General features: G+C 36.8%; 2 protein-coding genes across 2 annotated transcripts; both read right to left on the minus strand.

Moving 5' to 3' along the window:
* Window positions 1-1315: 1315 nt before the first annotated feature.
* On the minus strand, window positions 1316-2369 carry LOC111915028 (zinc finger A20 and AN1 domain-containing stress-associated protein 6). The gene is made up of 2 exons (XM_023910732.2): window positions 2217-2369; window positions 1316-2139 (listed from the first exon to the last, which is right to left on the minus strand). Exon 2 carries the CDS (start codon window positions 2035-2037, stop codon window positions 1561-1563), a length of 477 nt encoding a protein of 158 aa, XP_023766500.1. The 5' UTR covers window positions 2038-2139; window positions 2217-2369; the 3' UTR covers window positions 1316-1560.
* A 7904-nt stretch (window positions 2370-10273) lies between these two features.
* On the minus strand, window positions 10274-15399 carry LOC111915030 (nifU-like protein 4, mitochondrial). The gene is made up of 6 exons (XM_023910733.3): window positions 15092-15399; window positions 13615-13776; window positions 13318-13493; window positions 10877-10980; window positions 10686-10797; window positions 10274-10605 (listed from the first exon to the last, which is right to left on the minus strand). Exons 1-6 carry the CDS (start codon window positions 15303-15305, stop codon window positions 10534-10536), a joined length of 840 nt encoding a protein of 279 aa, XP_023766501.1. The 5' UTR covers window positions 15306-15399; the 3' UTR covers window positions 10274-10533.
* Window positions 15400-15606: the final 207 nt, after the last annotated feature.

Below are 15606 nucleotides of genomic sequence, written 5' to 3' on the forward strand. Positions count from 1 at the left end.
ACTAAAAAGGTTGTTTGATATGTCTCTTATTAGATCTAGTAAGAAGTTGAGTCTGACTCGATCATATTCATAATCAATCATACTATAATAGCACACTCATAAGTCTCTAAGGGCCTGTTTGATAACTTGTTGACTGGGTCCGGTCAGCACTTTTTGGCTGACTCGGTCCGGTCAGCTTGTTTGATACAAGGTAATTTTCTCTAGCCCGGTAAGAAGCTATTGACCCATCTCCTGACTCGGTCCATTAAAAAAAAAAAAAAAAAGTTGACTCGGTCTTTTTCTTGATTTCCTTCGTTTGCCCTTATCCCAAAACACGTCCGGTCTTCACATCTTTCTTCCTTATCGCCAAATTGATGGATGAACGCAAGATGCAGCTCCATCGATTCTTCCTCAAACGTCGCCCACCCCTTCTCATTCTCCAACGATGACTTCTTCTACCTCCAACCCTCCCGCCGACCACCATCTTTGCTGCAGCAAGCAGCCCCATCGCTGGTAATTTTATAGACCTTTGATTTCTTTTTCTTTTTTCTGAAATTGAATGTATGTTTACTGAAATTAGATATTTTTTTGTAAAATCAGATGCATGCTTCAATCCATTGCTTGTTTTTTTCTTCTGATTCTATCAATTTTGAAACTACGATTGCTATATTTTTTTCACACAAAATCAATTTATTTTCAATTGCAGGAATGATGACTCCAGTTGATGCTTGTGTTGGATTGGAAGTGCTTGATTGCTTCAATCTGGTCTTTCATCTTTACGATCCTTGTTGTTTATAGACTTTGTAAATTGTAATTATTATGTTTAATTTAGATTTTGTATGATATTTGTATATTTTATTATCTAGGTTATTTCAAAGAAATTGATGAAAAAAGCTCTTAAAAATGCAATGTACTTTTTTTCTTTTTCATACAAACATTACATAGCAATGTATTTTAGGTTGTTGGTTAATTTCTTTTAAAACCTACACTAAATGGCAATGTACTTTTTTGGGTCCTTTTGTCATGCCACTAATAAAAGTAGAACAGAAGGGTAAAATTGTCATTTTCAACAATCAGTACAGCCAGTCAGTCGCATAATCAAACGATATGGTTTCAGTTATATGTAGATTCAGTCAGACTTCAAACCCAATCAGGCTCTGACTCAGATCTTACTCAGTCAGCAACTATCAAACAGCCCCTAACTTAGTTTTGGCTCCTCTAAATCTCTATTAATCGGTCAGATTCATGAGTCCACTAATTCCCAAGTAGACCGCCTAACCTCTAGTCATTAATCAACCAACTCAATATCTGTCTATCGACTTTTACAACATTGTCATTTACTCATTACTCGTTCACGACTTTAACTGCAATATATATTGAGACACATACATAATTTTGATTTTCTTCATTTTCGGTAAAGAAAGGAAAATAAGAAACGCTATACAAATAAATATATAACACTTTCATATATTATAAGACCCGACCCGAATAAAGTCGAATCAAACGGACCTGTTCCCAAATAATTCCCCCACCCTGTACCCAGATCATACAATTAGTTATAGTTTAACGGCCGATATCGTCTCAAATCTTCTGCAGTTTTGCAGCCTTGATCACCGGATTCGCCTTGGCGATGGCTTCCCTCCCCATGGTCTTGTAATCGAAGGTGCATCCATGCTGCTCCGGGTACCTGTGGGTCCCGCAGCACGTGATTCCACACCGGCAGGTGAACCCCGTCAGACCCACGCGCCGATTGCATTTCGCGCACCTGTTCCGCGGCTGTGATTTTACAGCCACTTCAGGCACCGTCTTCACGACTACCAATGGATCGGAAGAAGGTGCTGTAGCTGGGGAGGATATGGAAGAAAAAGATGTTTCTGGTTGCTGAGAAAGGCTCTTCTCGACGGCGAGCTTGGCCTGTGACATATTTTGGTCCTTTAGGCAATGATCTTCGTAGCACTTGGAACAGAAGTTGAACGTTGTGGGGCTCCCAAGGAACCCGCAGTTATTCGCACACGGTGTGTGATTGCTTGCTTCTTGCCAATTCTGTTCCTCAGCCATTTTTTCCGATCAAGGTCTTGGGCCAAAACCGCACCGAGAAGATACCGTGAGCGATCGATTTAGTTTCAAATCAATCGCTCGGTCACACCAGATTATTAAAACCTATGGTAAACAAAACTGAAAATCAAATCCAAAACGAAAAACAAAACCACATATCAGATATGATTGGAGAAACCCACCAGAATGAATGACGTACGAGAAGTTGCAATCCGGAAGGAGATGAGAAGATGATCGATTTATGGGGATGGGGGAGGAAATATAGAAAGGTGAAGTTAAGGTGTTTGTGAAAATGTCTAAAAAGGAAAGGAAACAAGGAATAAACGGTGGTGGTGGTGTTGGGATACGTGGTTATAGGAAGATTCCAAGAGATGTCTTGTGTGGTGGGGTAGGGTTATGAATTCCTCAAAAGTAGGGAGCCTTTCTTGACTTTCAATTGTCAATTCCAATTTCCAAATACATACCTGGTAGTATGCATATAATAATACAATAAATTGTTTATTTTATTGTATTTGCATGAAAATATATTTAATATTATTAGAAAGAACAATAAGAAGAATTTTGTAATTGACTACCAAATGACTATATATAATTGTCGTATCTAAGAGCATGTTTAATGGTATTTTTTGTGATCAATTAATATTTTAACAACTATTCTTTTTATTATTGGAGATATATCTTATTTAGTTATTATATTTATTAATTAATTAATGAATATACTATTAGATTATCGGTGTCTATGCTTATTTGGACCGCAGCAAGATGTCGCGAACACTAACCTCTCCTCATTTCACCACATTTTTTCCACTTCCATAGTAAGAACCTGTCACACTCTTTAGTCTTTCCATCCCATTTTTAAAATTCTAGTCGCTATAAATAATTCAGACATTGGTTTAATTGTTTTACCCCGTATAAATAGGTATATACCAACTAAACTAACATTTTTATCCCAACTCAATCGTTCTATTTTACAAAACTTAACTCTCTATTTCTTTCGGTGGTAAATTGCAAAAAGATTATTATGTTTTTACAAAAATTTGAATTTAAACTACGTTATTTTTTGTTTTAGTTTAGTTATCAAGTTTTTTAATTTTTTCAATGTTGACCACTTAACTGTTGGGGTATGAGTCTTGTCCAACACGAAGCATTTAGATCACAATAGAGCAATTGGGGTTCACATAGCATGTGACAAAGGAATGGATCATCTAAGAAGGGAATGAATCGTCTGACAAAAGAACAGATCAAGTGTCAAAGGAACGGATCATATAAAGGGGGATTTGGAGCACATGGAAGAGGTTTGGAGCACTTGTGAGTGATATGGAGCAACAATGGGACCTTGTTGCGCTATCTAATAAAGGTATGGGCCAAGAAGGATGTTGTTGCGCCATAAGCATTCCTTCTTGCGCCATGTTGCTCCCTCTTGCGCCATGAGGTATCCTTCTTGCGCTATGAGGTATCCCTCTTACTCCCTAGAGTATATTGTTGTGTCAAGCATGTTCTTGTTGTGCCAAGGTGGTGATGTTGCTCCAACCTAGAAGTTCTTGCACCACACTTGAAGCCTGTTGCACAAACCTTGCACATGTTGCGCCATCATGGTGCAAGATGGGTTATTTTGGTTCCTTAATGAGCCATGGTATTCCTAATGAGCCAAGTATGTTATGAAGTCATCTATGATGCTCAAGATCGTTCAAGGATGCTCAGAAGTTGGTATTGCTCAAGGATTACAACATGTTGTGCCACCATGATGGATGTTGGGTCATTAGTGTTCATGATGCGCAACTTGTACATCATAATACTCCACTATGGCACAAGGTGCTCCATCATGTATGTTGTTGATGCTCATAGGTTGTATGGCATGGAAGAATGTTCATGAAGATGTATGGCAGTCCAGACATGCTGAAGGTTCTGTGAGCAGTCCAGACATGCTATAGGCCCGGGGAGGTGGTCCAGACATACTAAATGCTCTGTATTCATGTTGTTATTTATATATGTTATATGTTTGGGTGTTGGTACTTTGGGGGGAACTCGCTAAGCTTCGTGATTACAGTTTTGGTTTATGGTTTCAGGTGTTTCAGTAGATCGTGGCAAGGTGAAGATGTGACCGTACACATCCTCGCGTTTTGGACTTATGATTTTTGGGAAACTCTAATAATGTGAACGTCTTGGAAACTATGTTGAAAGAGATGTTGATTTTAAATAATGTTTTGGGAACAACGGTTTTTGTAAATACTTCTTTAGAAAAAGGGTTGTTTTGAAAAGTTTAAATTTTATGAAATTTTTGGGATGTTTCACTGCAGCCATGTTGGATTGCTAAACTAGGGAAAACATTTCTTCAAATTGATGAACGAAGAATATAACATCATTCCAAGACTAGAAGACTTGGCGTACATGATCAATTAGCTAGGAAGATAAGTAAAATCAACAAAGCTTTTGATTTTATATAAAAAATGAAAACAATGTGTTTTGTTAAATGCTTGTAAAGTTCATTCCAACATGGAAATCGATCTTGTAGCAACATATCGTCTCTTTGAACTGTCCCTGCACAACATGTGCAACAAGCAGGGTATTATGTTTTGTCGTCAAATATACACGTAAAAATAGGTGGATTTAAGATGTCACAATGTAACACCGCAAATTTCAAACAAAATTTTCATTTAAAATAAACGTTTTAATTCTTAGAAACACTTGTTTAAAAATCTTATTTACAAAACATAACTCCATTTTCGCTTGTATAGAAAACCAAGATCCTCCAAAACATGACTCTTTCTCTGGTGTGTACAATCAAGCCGGTGCTGTCCCGTGATACTGAAAGAAACCTGCAAAACATCACACAAAACACTGTAAGCACGAAACTTAGTGAGTTCCCCAAAATACCGCACACATAACACATATAAGCCACTCGAGGCTATAACTCTATGGGTCCGTGCACCCAAACTCTGTGAACCCTCAGGTTCTAACTCTGTGAACCTTCCGGTTCTAACTCTAGGAGCCCTTCGGTTCCAACTTTGCAAACATGCACAGCATAAATCACATAGAAATAATGCAGTACAACACATAACATACATAGCATACAAATACTTTGTCACATAACTCTGGTTACCTACTCAAGGTAAAGTATAGTGAGGAGACTCACCTGGAAAGCAGAAAGCAGATATCCCCTTAAATCTCGAACTCGCCACCGCCTAACACGTAAGGCAAATACTCTCATGAATATAACTCTCGAGACTAGAATCAATCCTCTCATGGCACCCTCTTAAGGGTAAAAGACTATTTTACCCCTCTCTTGGCCCAAAGGCCACATCGCTGACCAAACCCTAAAAGTCAACGGTCAACCCTTGGTCAAGATCAAGTCCTCAGTCAAAGTCAACCCCTGACTGACCCTACTCGCCGAGTCAACTCTATGACTCGCCGAGTTCCCATAATCAGAACTTCACTTAATCTGCGACCTAACTCGCCGAGTCACCCCGAGACTCGCCGAGTCCAACAACTCTAAGTCCACTCGCACACAACTCACCGAGTCATCCCTTGACTCGCCGATTCTCAACTCGACCAGAAGATATTGGGACTCTTCGACAAGACTCGCCAAGTCCAACAACAGACTCGCCGAGTTTAAGGCTATCTTCAACCTACTCGCCGAGTTGTTCATACAACTCGCCGAGTTCCAGCTCATCTTCAAGCAACTCGTCGAGTCCACCCATATGACTCGCCGAGTACCACCGGTCTGAATCCATACAGAAGCACTCCAGGCCATGCAATTGATCCAAAACATAGATCTAGCCTCCTACAACCCATCCATCACGTAAAGTGGCAAACTTTACGTGAATCCAAAGAGATCTATGCATTTTCACTCTAGGGTTTGGGTTTGGGACAAAATAGCTCCATCAATCACTCACAAACAGGGACTTTCATGCTCTCTGATCCTTCTCCCTTCCAGATCTGAGGTAGCAACCTCAGATCTAACCTCTAGACTCCAATACATCCAAGGATATGGTCTCTAACACCCCCAAAACGATGCATTAAAGAAATAGCAGCTCAAAAACGAGATATTACCTCCAAGAGGACGCCCCAACTGCAATGAAACTCAATTCCAAGCAAAGCCCCTTGCTCCAAGCCTCTTCTTTTCTAGGATCTCTTCAACAATCACCTCTCCAAGCTCCAATTTGCTCAACCATGGTGTTTCTCCTCGAAATTAGGGTTTCTGGGACTCAAGGGGTGATAAGGAGGCTGAAAAGGAGACATAATGTTCTTTATATAGGGCTCAACCCCGAGAATTAGGGTTTTCTCCACTCAGCGCCTACTCGCCGAGTCCTCCTCACTGACTCGCCGAGTCGGCTACTTAGCACGCGACCCAATCGCGACTCCACTCGCCGAGTCCATCCATGGACTCGCCGAGTCACTCTTTCCCAATTTACTCTTTTAGCCCTTCAACTCTACTCTTGATATTTCAGGATGTTACACACAATTATTCGTTCAATCATGACATTCCACGGAGTCAAGAAAGATCTTGGTGTTAATAATCTTGAGATTAATAATCAAGTCGTTCCTTTCTTGATGGAGATCAGTCTCATCCATAATCTAAAAAAAATTAGCAAGAGTTGGAAGTACTTGTGGGGAAGATGACAGATTTCAGAAATATGCTTGAGATGGATTATGCACTTCATGATATAGAGGATGAAGATAAAGGAAATCATATTGTTTTTCATACTTAGAAGTTAGCTATTGTAATCTGGAGATTAATAATCAAGTCATTCCTTTCTTCATGGAGATCAATCTCATCCATAATCAATACAAATTTATCAATAGTTGGAAGTACTTGTGGGGAAGATGAGAGATTTTGGGAATATGCTTGAGATGGATTATGCACTTCATGATATAAAGGATAAAGATAAAGGAAATCATATTGTTGTTCATACTTAGAAGCTAGCTATTGTGCTTGTGATTATTAATACCAAAGCTTTTTTGTCTATACGTATTACTAGAATTTACATGTTTGTGAAGATTGTCATATTGTTGTTAAGCTTATTTCCAAGATTATTGAAAAGGGAATTGTTCTTCGGGATACAAATCGATTTCATCTTTTTAACGATGACTTTTTTGCTAATGTAGCGATTATTGATGAAATTTTTGGGTTGGTGATAATTGTATTTTATTTAAATTTTTTACAGTTTATTTAACTTATTTTTATTTTTGATTTAAATCATCATGTATATTTTCTTTTTATTTATTTTATTACTCCTTCGTCCCAAATTATTGTCCACAGATAAAAAATACACAGATTAAGGAAACATTAACTACCACACACTTTATTAAATGAAATGACAATTATGTTGGTGATTTTAGTGCCACCATGTCATTTTATGTAATTGGAACTAACCTGTGAGCTAAGGGTTTCATAATTTGTACTCTAATATATGTACGGGGTGTGTACGGAGTGCACGTATGTATAAGATCGAATTAGAACCCGGTTCGACAACAAATCGGGGGTCTGGGGGCAGCGCCCCTGGGTCTGAGGTTTCCAAAGGGGTAGCGCCCCTTTGGAGGGGTCTAGGAGCAGAGCCCCTTGTTAGGGTCCCGCTGCCAGGTCAGCGGGTGGGGTTTAGGGCAACGCCCCAAAAAATCTCTGAATTTTATGTATGAGAACATAGTGGGAAAATCGAATTCTTGAGGATGATTATGGTAAAGCTAACGAATTTCGTTAGTTTTGGAAACCCTAAATCCTCATTAAATTTTGGATTTCCCTTACTTACTTCCAAAGCAACCCATGACGGCTAACCCTAAAAGGCAAACCCTAATCTCGTTTATTATATAAACGACCCTTCTCTTTGAGAAGAAACACACGAAAATCATTAGCTCTCTTTTTCTTCAAATGAACATAGAATCCTTCTAGCAATTTGGCTTACGATTTCTATGCCTAGATTGGTAGTCCTCTTGAATTATTCTAAGCTGAATTCCTTGCAACCTAGACATAAGTTAGAAATATCAGTTCGGAAAGGGTTCACACAATCCAAGTGGTATCCAATCGCCAACATAAACCCTAATTCATCCAACAAATTATACCCTTTTGTTGCATTTAATTACATGGTAGGTTAACTAATAATGAAGGGTATTTTGGTAAAAGGGATAATATTTTTAGAAGTAGACAATTATTTTGGGACAAACCAAAAATGAAACATGGACTATTAATATGGGACGGATGGAGATTTATGTTGAGTATTTTTTTTTTATTATTATTTTGAGTTTTTGTGTATAATTTTATATATTTAGAAAACTTGAGCGGAACCGAAGACAATCAGGAGATTAAAGGAATTTTGAAGGCTTGGCAACAATTTGTTTAGGCTTGGAAATGATGATGATAAAGGATGAAAGAAGATGAAGACTTGGGTTTTTATTTGGGCTAAGGTGCTTGATTTTGGGTTTTGTGGAAGCTCGACAATTTATTTGGGCTAAGGTGCTTGGCCCATTTTGGGAGGAGTTTTAGAGTTAAATTTTGGGTTTTGTGGAAGCTCGACAAAGAAGACAAAGGAGACAAGGAGATCAAGGCAAAAAAGGACGTATGCATGTAAGTCAAAGGCTACAAGGCCATCTCATGCAGCCCGAGTCAACATTACACCTATTTTGGGGTGTAAGGTGGGTATCTTTCTTATTGACAAGCATACTAGTGGAGAGCGGAGACCTTCTTACGAGGCGAATTTTTTTAGGTTCATGAAGCTTTTGAAGTGCTTGATTTGTGGATGTTTGTTTATATTAATTTCACTTTTATATCGTAGCCACCAGTCGCTAAAAACATTGGAGTAATCTATGAACACTTACTTTTAGTTTCTCATCTTTGAATGCAATTTTCATATGAATTTCTAAGTCATTATGTTTTTGTTCTTAAGTTTAAATGATTGAATGATAATAGTTAGTTTTCTTGATTACTTAATATATATTCAAAACAATTAGTAACAAATAGTTTTTATGGATGTTTTCATCTAATTTTTAAACCATGAAATTGAGTTATCCAAAATAGAATGTATCTGTTTCAAAACAATTGCATGTTCGAGTACTAATATAAATTGATTTTGCAGTTCACGAAAAACACATTGCGCATAGGATCTCTTTTTTCAAACATAAAACGACTTTGTGAAGTATTCATTAAAGTGAAGTGCCTTTATGACATATTTCGGAAGTTTAGCATTAGCACTAACCATGACCAAATTCGATCATTCTCCATACAACTTTTTCCATATGCCTAACTAAGGTGTTGTTTGTTTTTTCAAAGCGAAAATGTCTAAAGTATGCGGACCGCCTGCTACCCTCTGTAGCAGAAGAAGGGGACCAAACGGCTGCAGTATGTAATAAAAATTATGTTTGTTTTTTAACCTCTGAAGACTGCTGCAATAAGTTAATGTAAAGTGTGAAGAGCTTTGAAACAGAGGGTCAAGTACAACGCCACACAGCACATGCATAGCAGTTTTTAAATCAGAAGTCTTCTGAAAAACAAACAGCTACGAAAAGCCAAGTGCTGCAATAAGTTAATATAAGGTGTAAAGCGGTTTGAAGCAGAGGGTCAAGCATTGCGCCACACAGCACAATCAGAAGTCTTTTGAAAAACAAACAATTGCCAAGTATTGCGCATGTGCTGCGCAGCACAAGAATAAATGATCAGAAGTGGTTTTTTAAAAAACAAACAACACCCAGATGAAATTGGCCAAGTTTGGGTGGAGTCCTTCCATTTTCGAAGTATCAATTTGTTTTGGTAGGTGATTTTATTTGATAGTTTCAAGGGTTTTCATCGATTAAATCAAAAGAGCCTATTTTACATTACAAAAACAAAATGACGTCTTTACCAAGGCATGAATAGCAAATTTTAAGTTTTTGATAACTACATAAGTTAATATCATGGATCAGCAAACCGCCAAATTTATATAACCAAAGCCGACAACTAATGATGTTATGATCAAGTATCATGGCCCACATAGTCTACGGTTATGAAATCTCAATCCATGTTATTTATTTACGATAGGTTTATGAACTTATGATCAACTTGTTTTAAAAAAGTCATGTGTTTTGAATGACATTATCACATTATAGCACATAGTTATTTATTGCTACCATCATGTGATAGAAAACTATTATCACACCAACATAAAACTAACCCACCCTGTGTTTGTCTTAAGCAATTGCATTTCTTTCAAAAAAGTGATCATGTCATAACTAACAAAGCAAATGGGATGGACCTTAACGCACTTTTGTCATGTGGGTTGAACAGTCTATTCATGGATAAACAAGAGAACAACTTCATAGTCCCAAAGGCTATGAAAAATTTAAATGTGGTTGGAACTTACTCATATACATGCAATGATTATATTGTAACAAATCAAAAACCAAGGAGCGTGATTAACATACTTGCTAACAATTTATTTGTGATTCTTCATTGTTGTAGTTTTTTGTTTCCTTTTTCTTTCTTTCTTTCTAGAACAAAGAAATAAATACAGTTGTCAGTTGGTTGCCTGAACCTCACTCCAGCTGGCCTGTTAATTCTCCATTATTATCTTCTTCTTGATCAAGTTCTTGCTCAACAGATTTAACCTGGAATTGGAAAAGCAAGCAGCAAAGTCAGGAAAGTCAACAACAACAACAAATGAAGAGCAGAAATGGATAATTGTTACCTCTGGTACATAATGCATGAGCATATTTTCAATGCCTGATTTGAGGGTGACAGATGAGCTAGGGCACCCACTACATGCTCCTTGCATTTTTAGCTTCACAACTCCCGTCTCTCTGATAATTAATTTAGATAAGAAGATTAGGTTAAAATATAAATAAGTAAATAAATAATGAACTAGTCAGTGATACGCACGGATCAAATCCTATGTATTCGATATCCCCACCATCGTCCTGTACAGCAGGTCGTATACGAGTTTCCAAAAGTTCTTTAATCATTGCAACAATTTCTGAGTCATCCTGATACCAAAACAGATATACATTTCATTTCAGATGGATGCAATATAATCATTTATATCTATATGGTTGTTGGCAACATGGATGAGAAAAAGATATGAAAAGTATTAGGATACCAAATTTAAAGCTATCAGAGTCACGTAGATCTGGAAAAATTAGCATAGCTGGAAACAGGCATCTATGCTCCCTCAAACAGTAAACTCAAAATAAATAAATAAACCCTTAGGACCCTAGTATATAGACTATCTGGATTCAATAGTTAAACACCAATATGTGCCTCTTTGAAAATTAATGTCATCATACATCTCAAAAGGACTATAAGAATAAGACCAAATGTATGTCTAGCAACACAAAAACCTAGAGAATATACAATTTAACATCAATAAGGACTTACAAAAAAAAAATAGATTTTCCATAAAACTTTCGTATGTACTCTTAACTCTGATTAATGATGCATGTGAGGACACTTTACAATGACACAATAAAACAAACATATTGATGGGAAAAAAAAAACATAAAACGAACAATATAATCAAAAGAGGGTTAAAAGGGGAAAAAAGCTTGAATTGGAGTAAAGTGAAGATACATGATCATCAGAGAAGGAAACCCAAATATGGGTATCTTTCCTGTGTCAGAGATGCTTTCCAAAGAGACAACCACCTGTCCAAGCTAACGCCGTAAACTTGCAAAAGATTGACTCAAAATGCAAAAGACCGAATGATTCGATAATCGTAAGACTATAGTTATTTATACTAGCCTAGGATGATTTTAGATTAGGCGCAAAACAAATAATAATATGTTATACCTCTGATATTAGGCAAATAAGTAAGTTAGGGGTAATATGGGAACTCATCTAATTAAAGGGTATCTTATTAGTAGGAGGGGCATTTTATAGTATTTAGCTGTTTTGTCAGATAGTATAAGAAGAGGGTAGTGGGCAGGGAGTGAGTCAGTGAGGTATCAATCTTTTTGTGAAATCTGGAATGTATTCCTTGGGAGAGTAGCTATCTCGAATCAGCTATCCTATCAATTGTTCTTGTAATCTTTTGGTTATATTTAAGGTTATGAATCAATATTTGAAGCTGTTGGTCGTTGTTTATGTTATTAAATCTGTTCTTGTAAGTCCAGTTCATAACATAATAATAATAATAAATATTTCATTTGGGTCCCTCCATTTTTCCCCTTGTTTTATATACGACCCATTCATCACATTCTCTATCAATACCATCGTCTTAAAATAGAGGCTTGTCCTCAAGCCTAGAGTTTGTAAAACAATCCAAATCATGAGAGTTCCAAGATCCTTTGTCATCTTCCCAGATTGCAGATTCAACAATGCCAATGCATGTTGCCTCAAGTTTTTCATTGAAATCAAGAAGCTTAGAACTGTTATCCAATTTTGCCTCAAGTCCATACAAAGATCGAGGCTATGCTGATTGTGCCGGTTTCCCCTCCCTTTTTGTGCACACCTTGTAATGACGTGTCAGGGTACCATAGGTTACTCCCTTTTTGCATGCCCATACATACCTTCCATCACTCTTGAGAGCATAGGCAACCATGACATCAACAAGATGATGTTCATACCATATCTAGTTATTTTCGTAAACCTCTTGAAATATGTTATTGAATCTTCCATCAAATCTGAGGGTGGTATTCTTGGTGCTAAGATAAACTGATCATTTTTTTATAAGTTGTGTTAATGAGGTTAATAACTTGAAATCTTAAACTTCATAACATATAGTTTTGCATCAAACAATGCCATTTCTCAAGCAGGAATGGAACTTGAAATCTAAATGTTTACGGATTTATTATAGTTGGACGAGGTTAATAACTAACAGATACTCGTTTTCTCCTCATGGGAATCCACTTAGCTTCAAGTCATAATGATAGGAACAATAACCAGGAAATAAACAAGATAATCAAGAGAGAGGTTAAAGGGGGAAAAGAAGCTTAAAGTGAAGATGCAGATACAATATGATAATCATAAAAGGAAACCTAAATGGTTATCCTTCCTGCCCTAATCAGCGAGGCTCTCCAAAGAGACAACCCCCTGCCCAAGCTAACATCGTAGACTCAAAATGCAAAAGACTGAATAATTCAATAGTGCGAATATTATAGTTATTTATACTAGCCTAGGGATGATTTCAGATCGGGTGCAAAACAAAAAATAATAAATATTTCAATTTGGTCCCTCCAATTTTCCCCCTGTTTTATATAAGACCCATTCTTTATCACATTCTCTATCATATACTAAGGTGATTATTACTAATACTATTCCTAATGTTTGTTAGAATAACTGGATGTAATCATGTAAGATTGGAAAAGAGAGGAAGTTTAACATACTTCATGAATAGCTGTATCCATAGAAGCTGCAGTAGCTGAGTCCAGAAACAGTGGGTTCCCAGATGAATAGAAGTCCATAATTGCTGCAAATATTTCGGGTTTTAGAAAATCCCAGGTGGCATCTTCTGACTTGGTTACAGTCACAAAATCTGAACCAAAGAAAACACGAGTAATCCCTGCACCAACATATAATATAAGAACATGTACTTAGTTCAACCATATTAGATAATCACCACCCAAGATCAATAAGCAACAACATAGCATAAGAGAAGAGAAGAGAAGAAAAGAAAAGCTGACCATCAATTCCATAGAGGGCCTTTGCCAGTGGTGAATTCATAGCCGTGCGGGCATTTGGGAAGTCTGCACTTCCAACTTCCATGACTGGCTTCCCAGGATAAAACATCAATGATAAAGGATTAGGAGTAGATTGTGTTTGAATAAACATGCTCCTCTTCTGCCCTGTCCAAATTAATGTCACAACACACCCATTTGAAAGACTAGAAATGCATATATATTTAACATACCAAAACCAAAATATCACTGCATTGCATAATACAGATTCCATAGCAAATAATTTTGAAAGAAACCTCAAGCGAGTATATTATTAACTTATCTTGTAACAAATACATTTCTCTTTTTTTAAAAGTTTTTTCTTGCTCAAACTCTTGATGAACAATCGAAATTAATGGATGCATCAAAGATTAAGGATGTGTATGTAGCTTTCGCAATTATGTTAACTATATAAGAAACGAAAGGTATCTACACTATTGTTTATGTAGGGAACATACCAACTCTTTAGAGTTTAGACATATCCATGTTTGGTATCTAAGCAGTTATCACAGTCACAAATTAAATAAATGCTTGGTATCTTTGGATATATCCATGCTTGGTATCTAAAAATGGATATATGTTGCTGGAATGTGTTATATGGGATAGGATGGATTAGTGGTTGAACAACCTAACCAGGGTTTCCGTAATGTTGCAACCAAGTATAAATTCTACATATTATGAATGTACCTTTGAGATTCATGCTTTTGGGTTCTTAGAAAAGGCTTATCTTCGAGTAGATGATACAAATATTAAACTCATGAACAGATCTTACTGCAACTCTAATTATGAGTGGAAAAATGATAGTTAAACGAATAAGCTAACTTTATTAATGTGATATTAACAGTGTTTAAGCACTATATTGCAAGTGTAAGCGATTTAGAAGGGGTTAGGGACCGAAGTAATGAAATGATAAGAATGAATTGGGAAAAATCACAATGTTGGCTCAGATTTCCAAATGGAATTTGTGTAAATGATTATCCCATGTAAAGTGATTCTTAAATGAATGGTACATTCACTGGTGAGGGTTAAGGATCATATAATGCTTATTCTAGTTATAGGCATTACCATGATTGAAAAACAAACAGTATTCAAAAACTAAAAGATATCACTGAAGAAAACTATTTCCTTTGCTTGGACAAGTTATTTATCAGTGAAGTAATTTACATTTTACAACACCAGTGATAAAAGAAATCTCCTTAATCTTTTACTTCCTGAGAAAAACCTCAATTATTTTGGGGTAGGGCAGCTGCATTGAACTTCATTTTTCAAGTCTAACCTAGGTTTCTCATATTTACCAAACAACAAAAAGAATTAGATCATAAAAAATAATCTAAACGAAACCTCGGCGGAGAAAATAAGATCAAACGAATCAGTTTAAACATTAACAGATAAGAGATGTCATTGACATGTAGTTCATTATAGTTGTAAATTCGAACCAACTAACCTACAAAATTGCCTAATCCAGATGAGGCATGCGCGGGGAGAACAAAAGGTCTAGAAATCGACGATGTAACACGAGAAGAAACATTGTTCGAAGAAGAAACCATAAATAGACGGCGAGAGGTATGCCGTGCAGCAGCGTTATCAATGTAGGGTTCCAATCTTCGGCCAATATGGGCTCGATGTCCTGCTACCAATCTCTGCAAACCCCTCATCATTCAGTGTCGCTCTTGAAATCCAAATCAACAATGAAATTCTATTTGAAGCAAGAAAGCCTCCAAAATATTTAAAGCCCTAATTCTTGTTTGATTGGATTTTAAAAGAAAACGAAGATGAAGGGTAGAAAACACAAAGAAAACAGAGTAACAGTTTGAATTTGGTCCCTGTGGTTTACATAAACGCACAGTTTTGGTCCACTTTTTTTTTCCGACACTCACAGCTTGCCCAAAATGTGATTCTTATTGTTGGTTGTCGTCCTTGAAATTTTTGAAAGTGCCTCAAAAGATTAATTTGTGAGAA

This window comes from Lactuca sativa, chromosome 2, assembly GCF_002870075.4.
Source record: "Lactuca sativa cultivar Salinas chromosome 2, Lsat_Salinas_v11, whole genome shotgun sequence".
In the NCBI taxonomy this organism is placed as follows: Eukaryota; Viridiplantae; Streptophyta; class Magnoliopsida; order Asterales; family Asteraceae; genus Lactuca; species Lactuca sativa.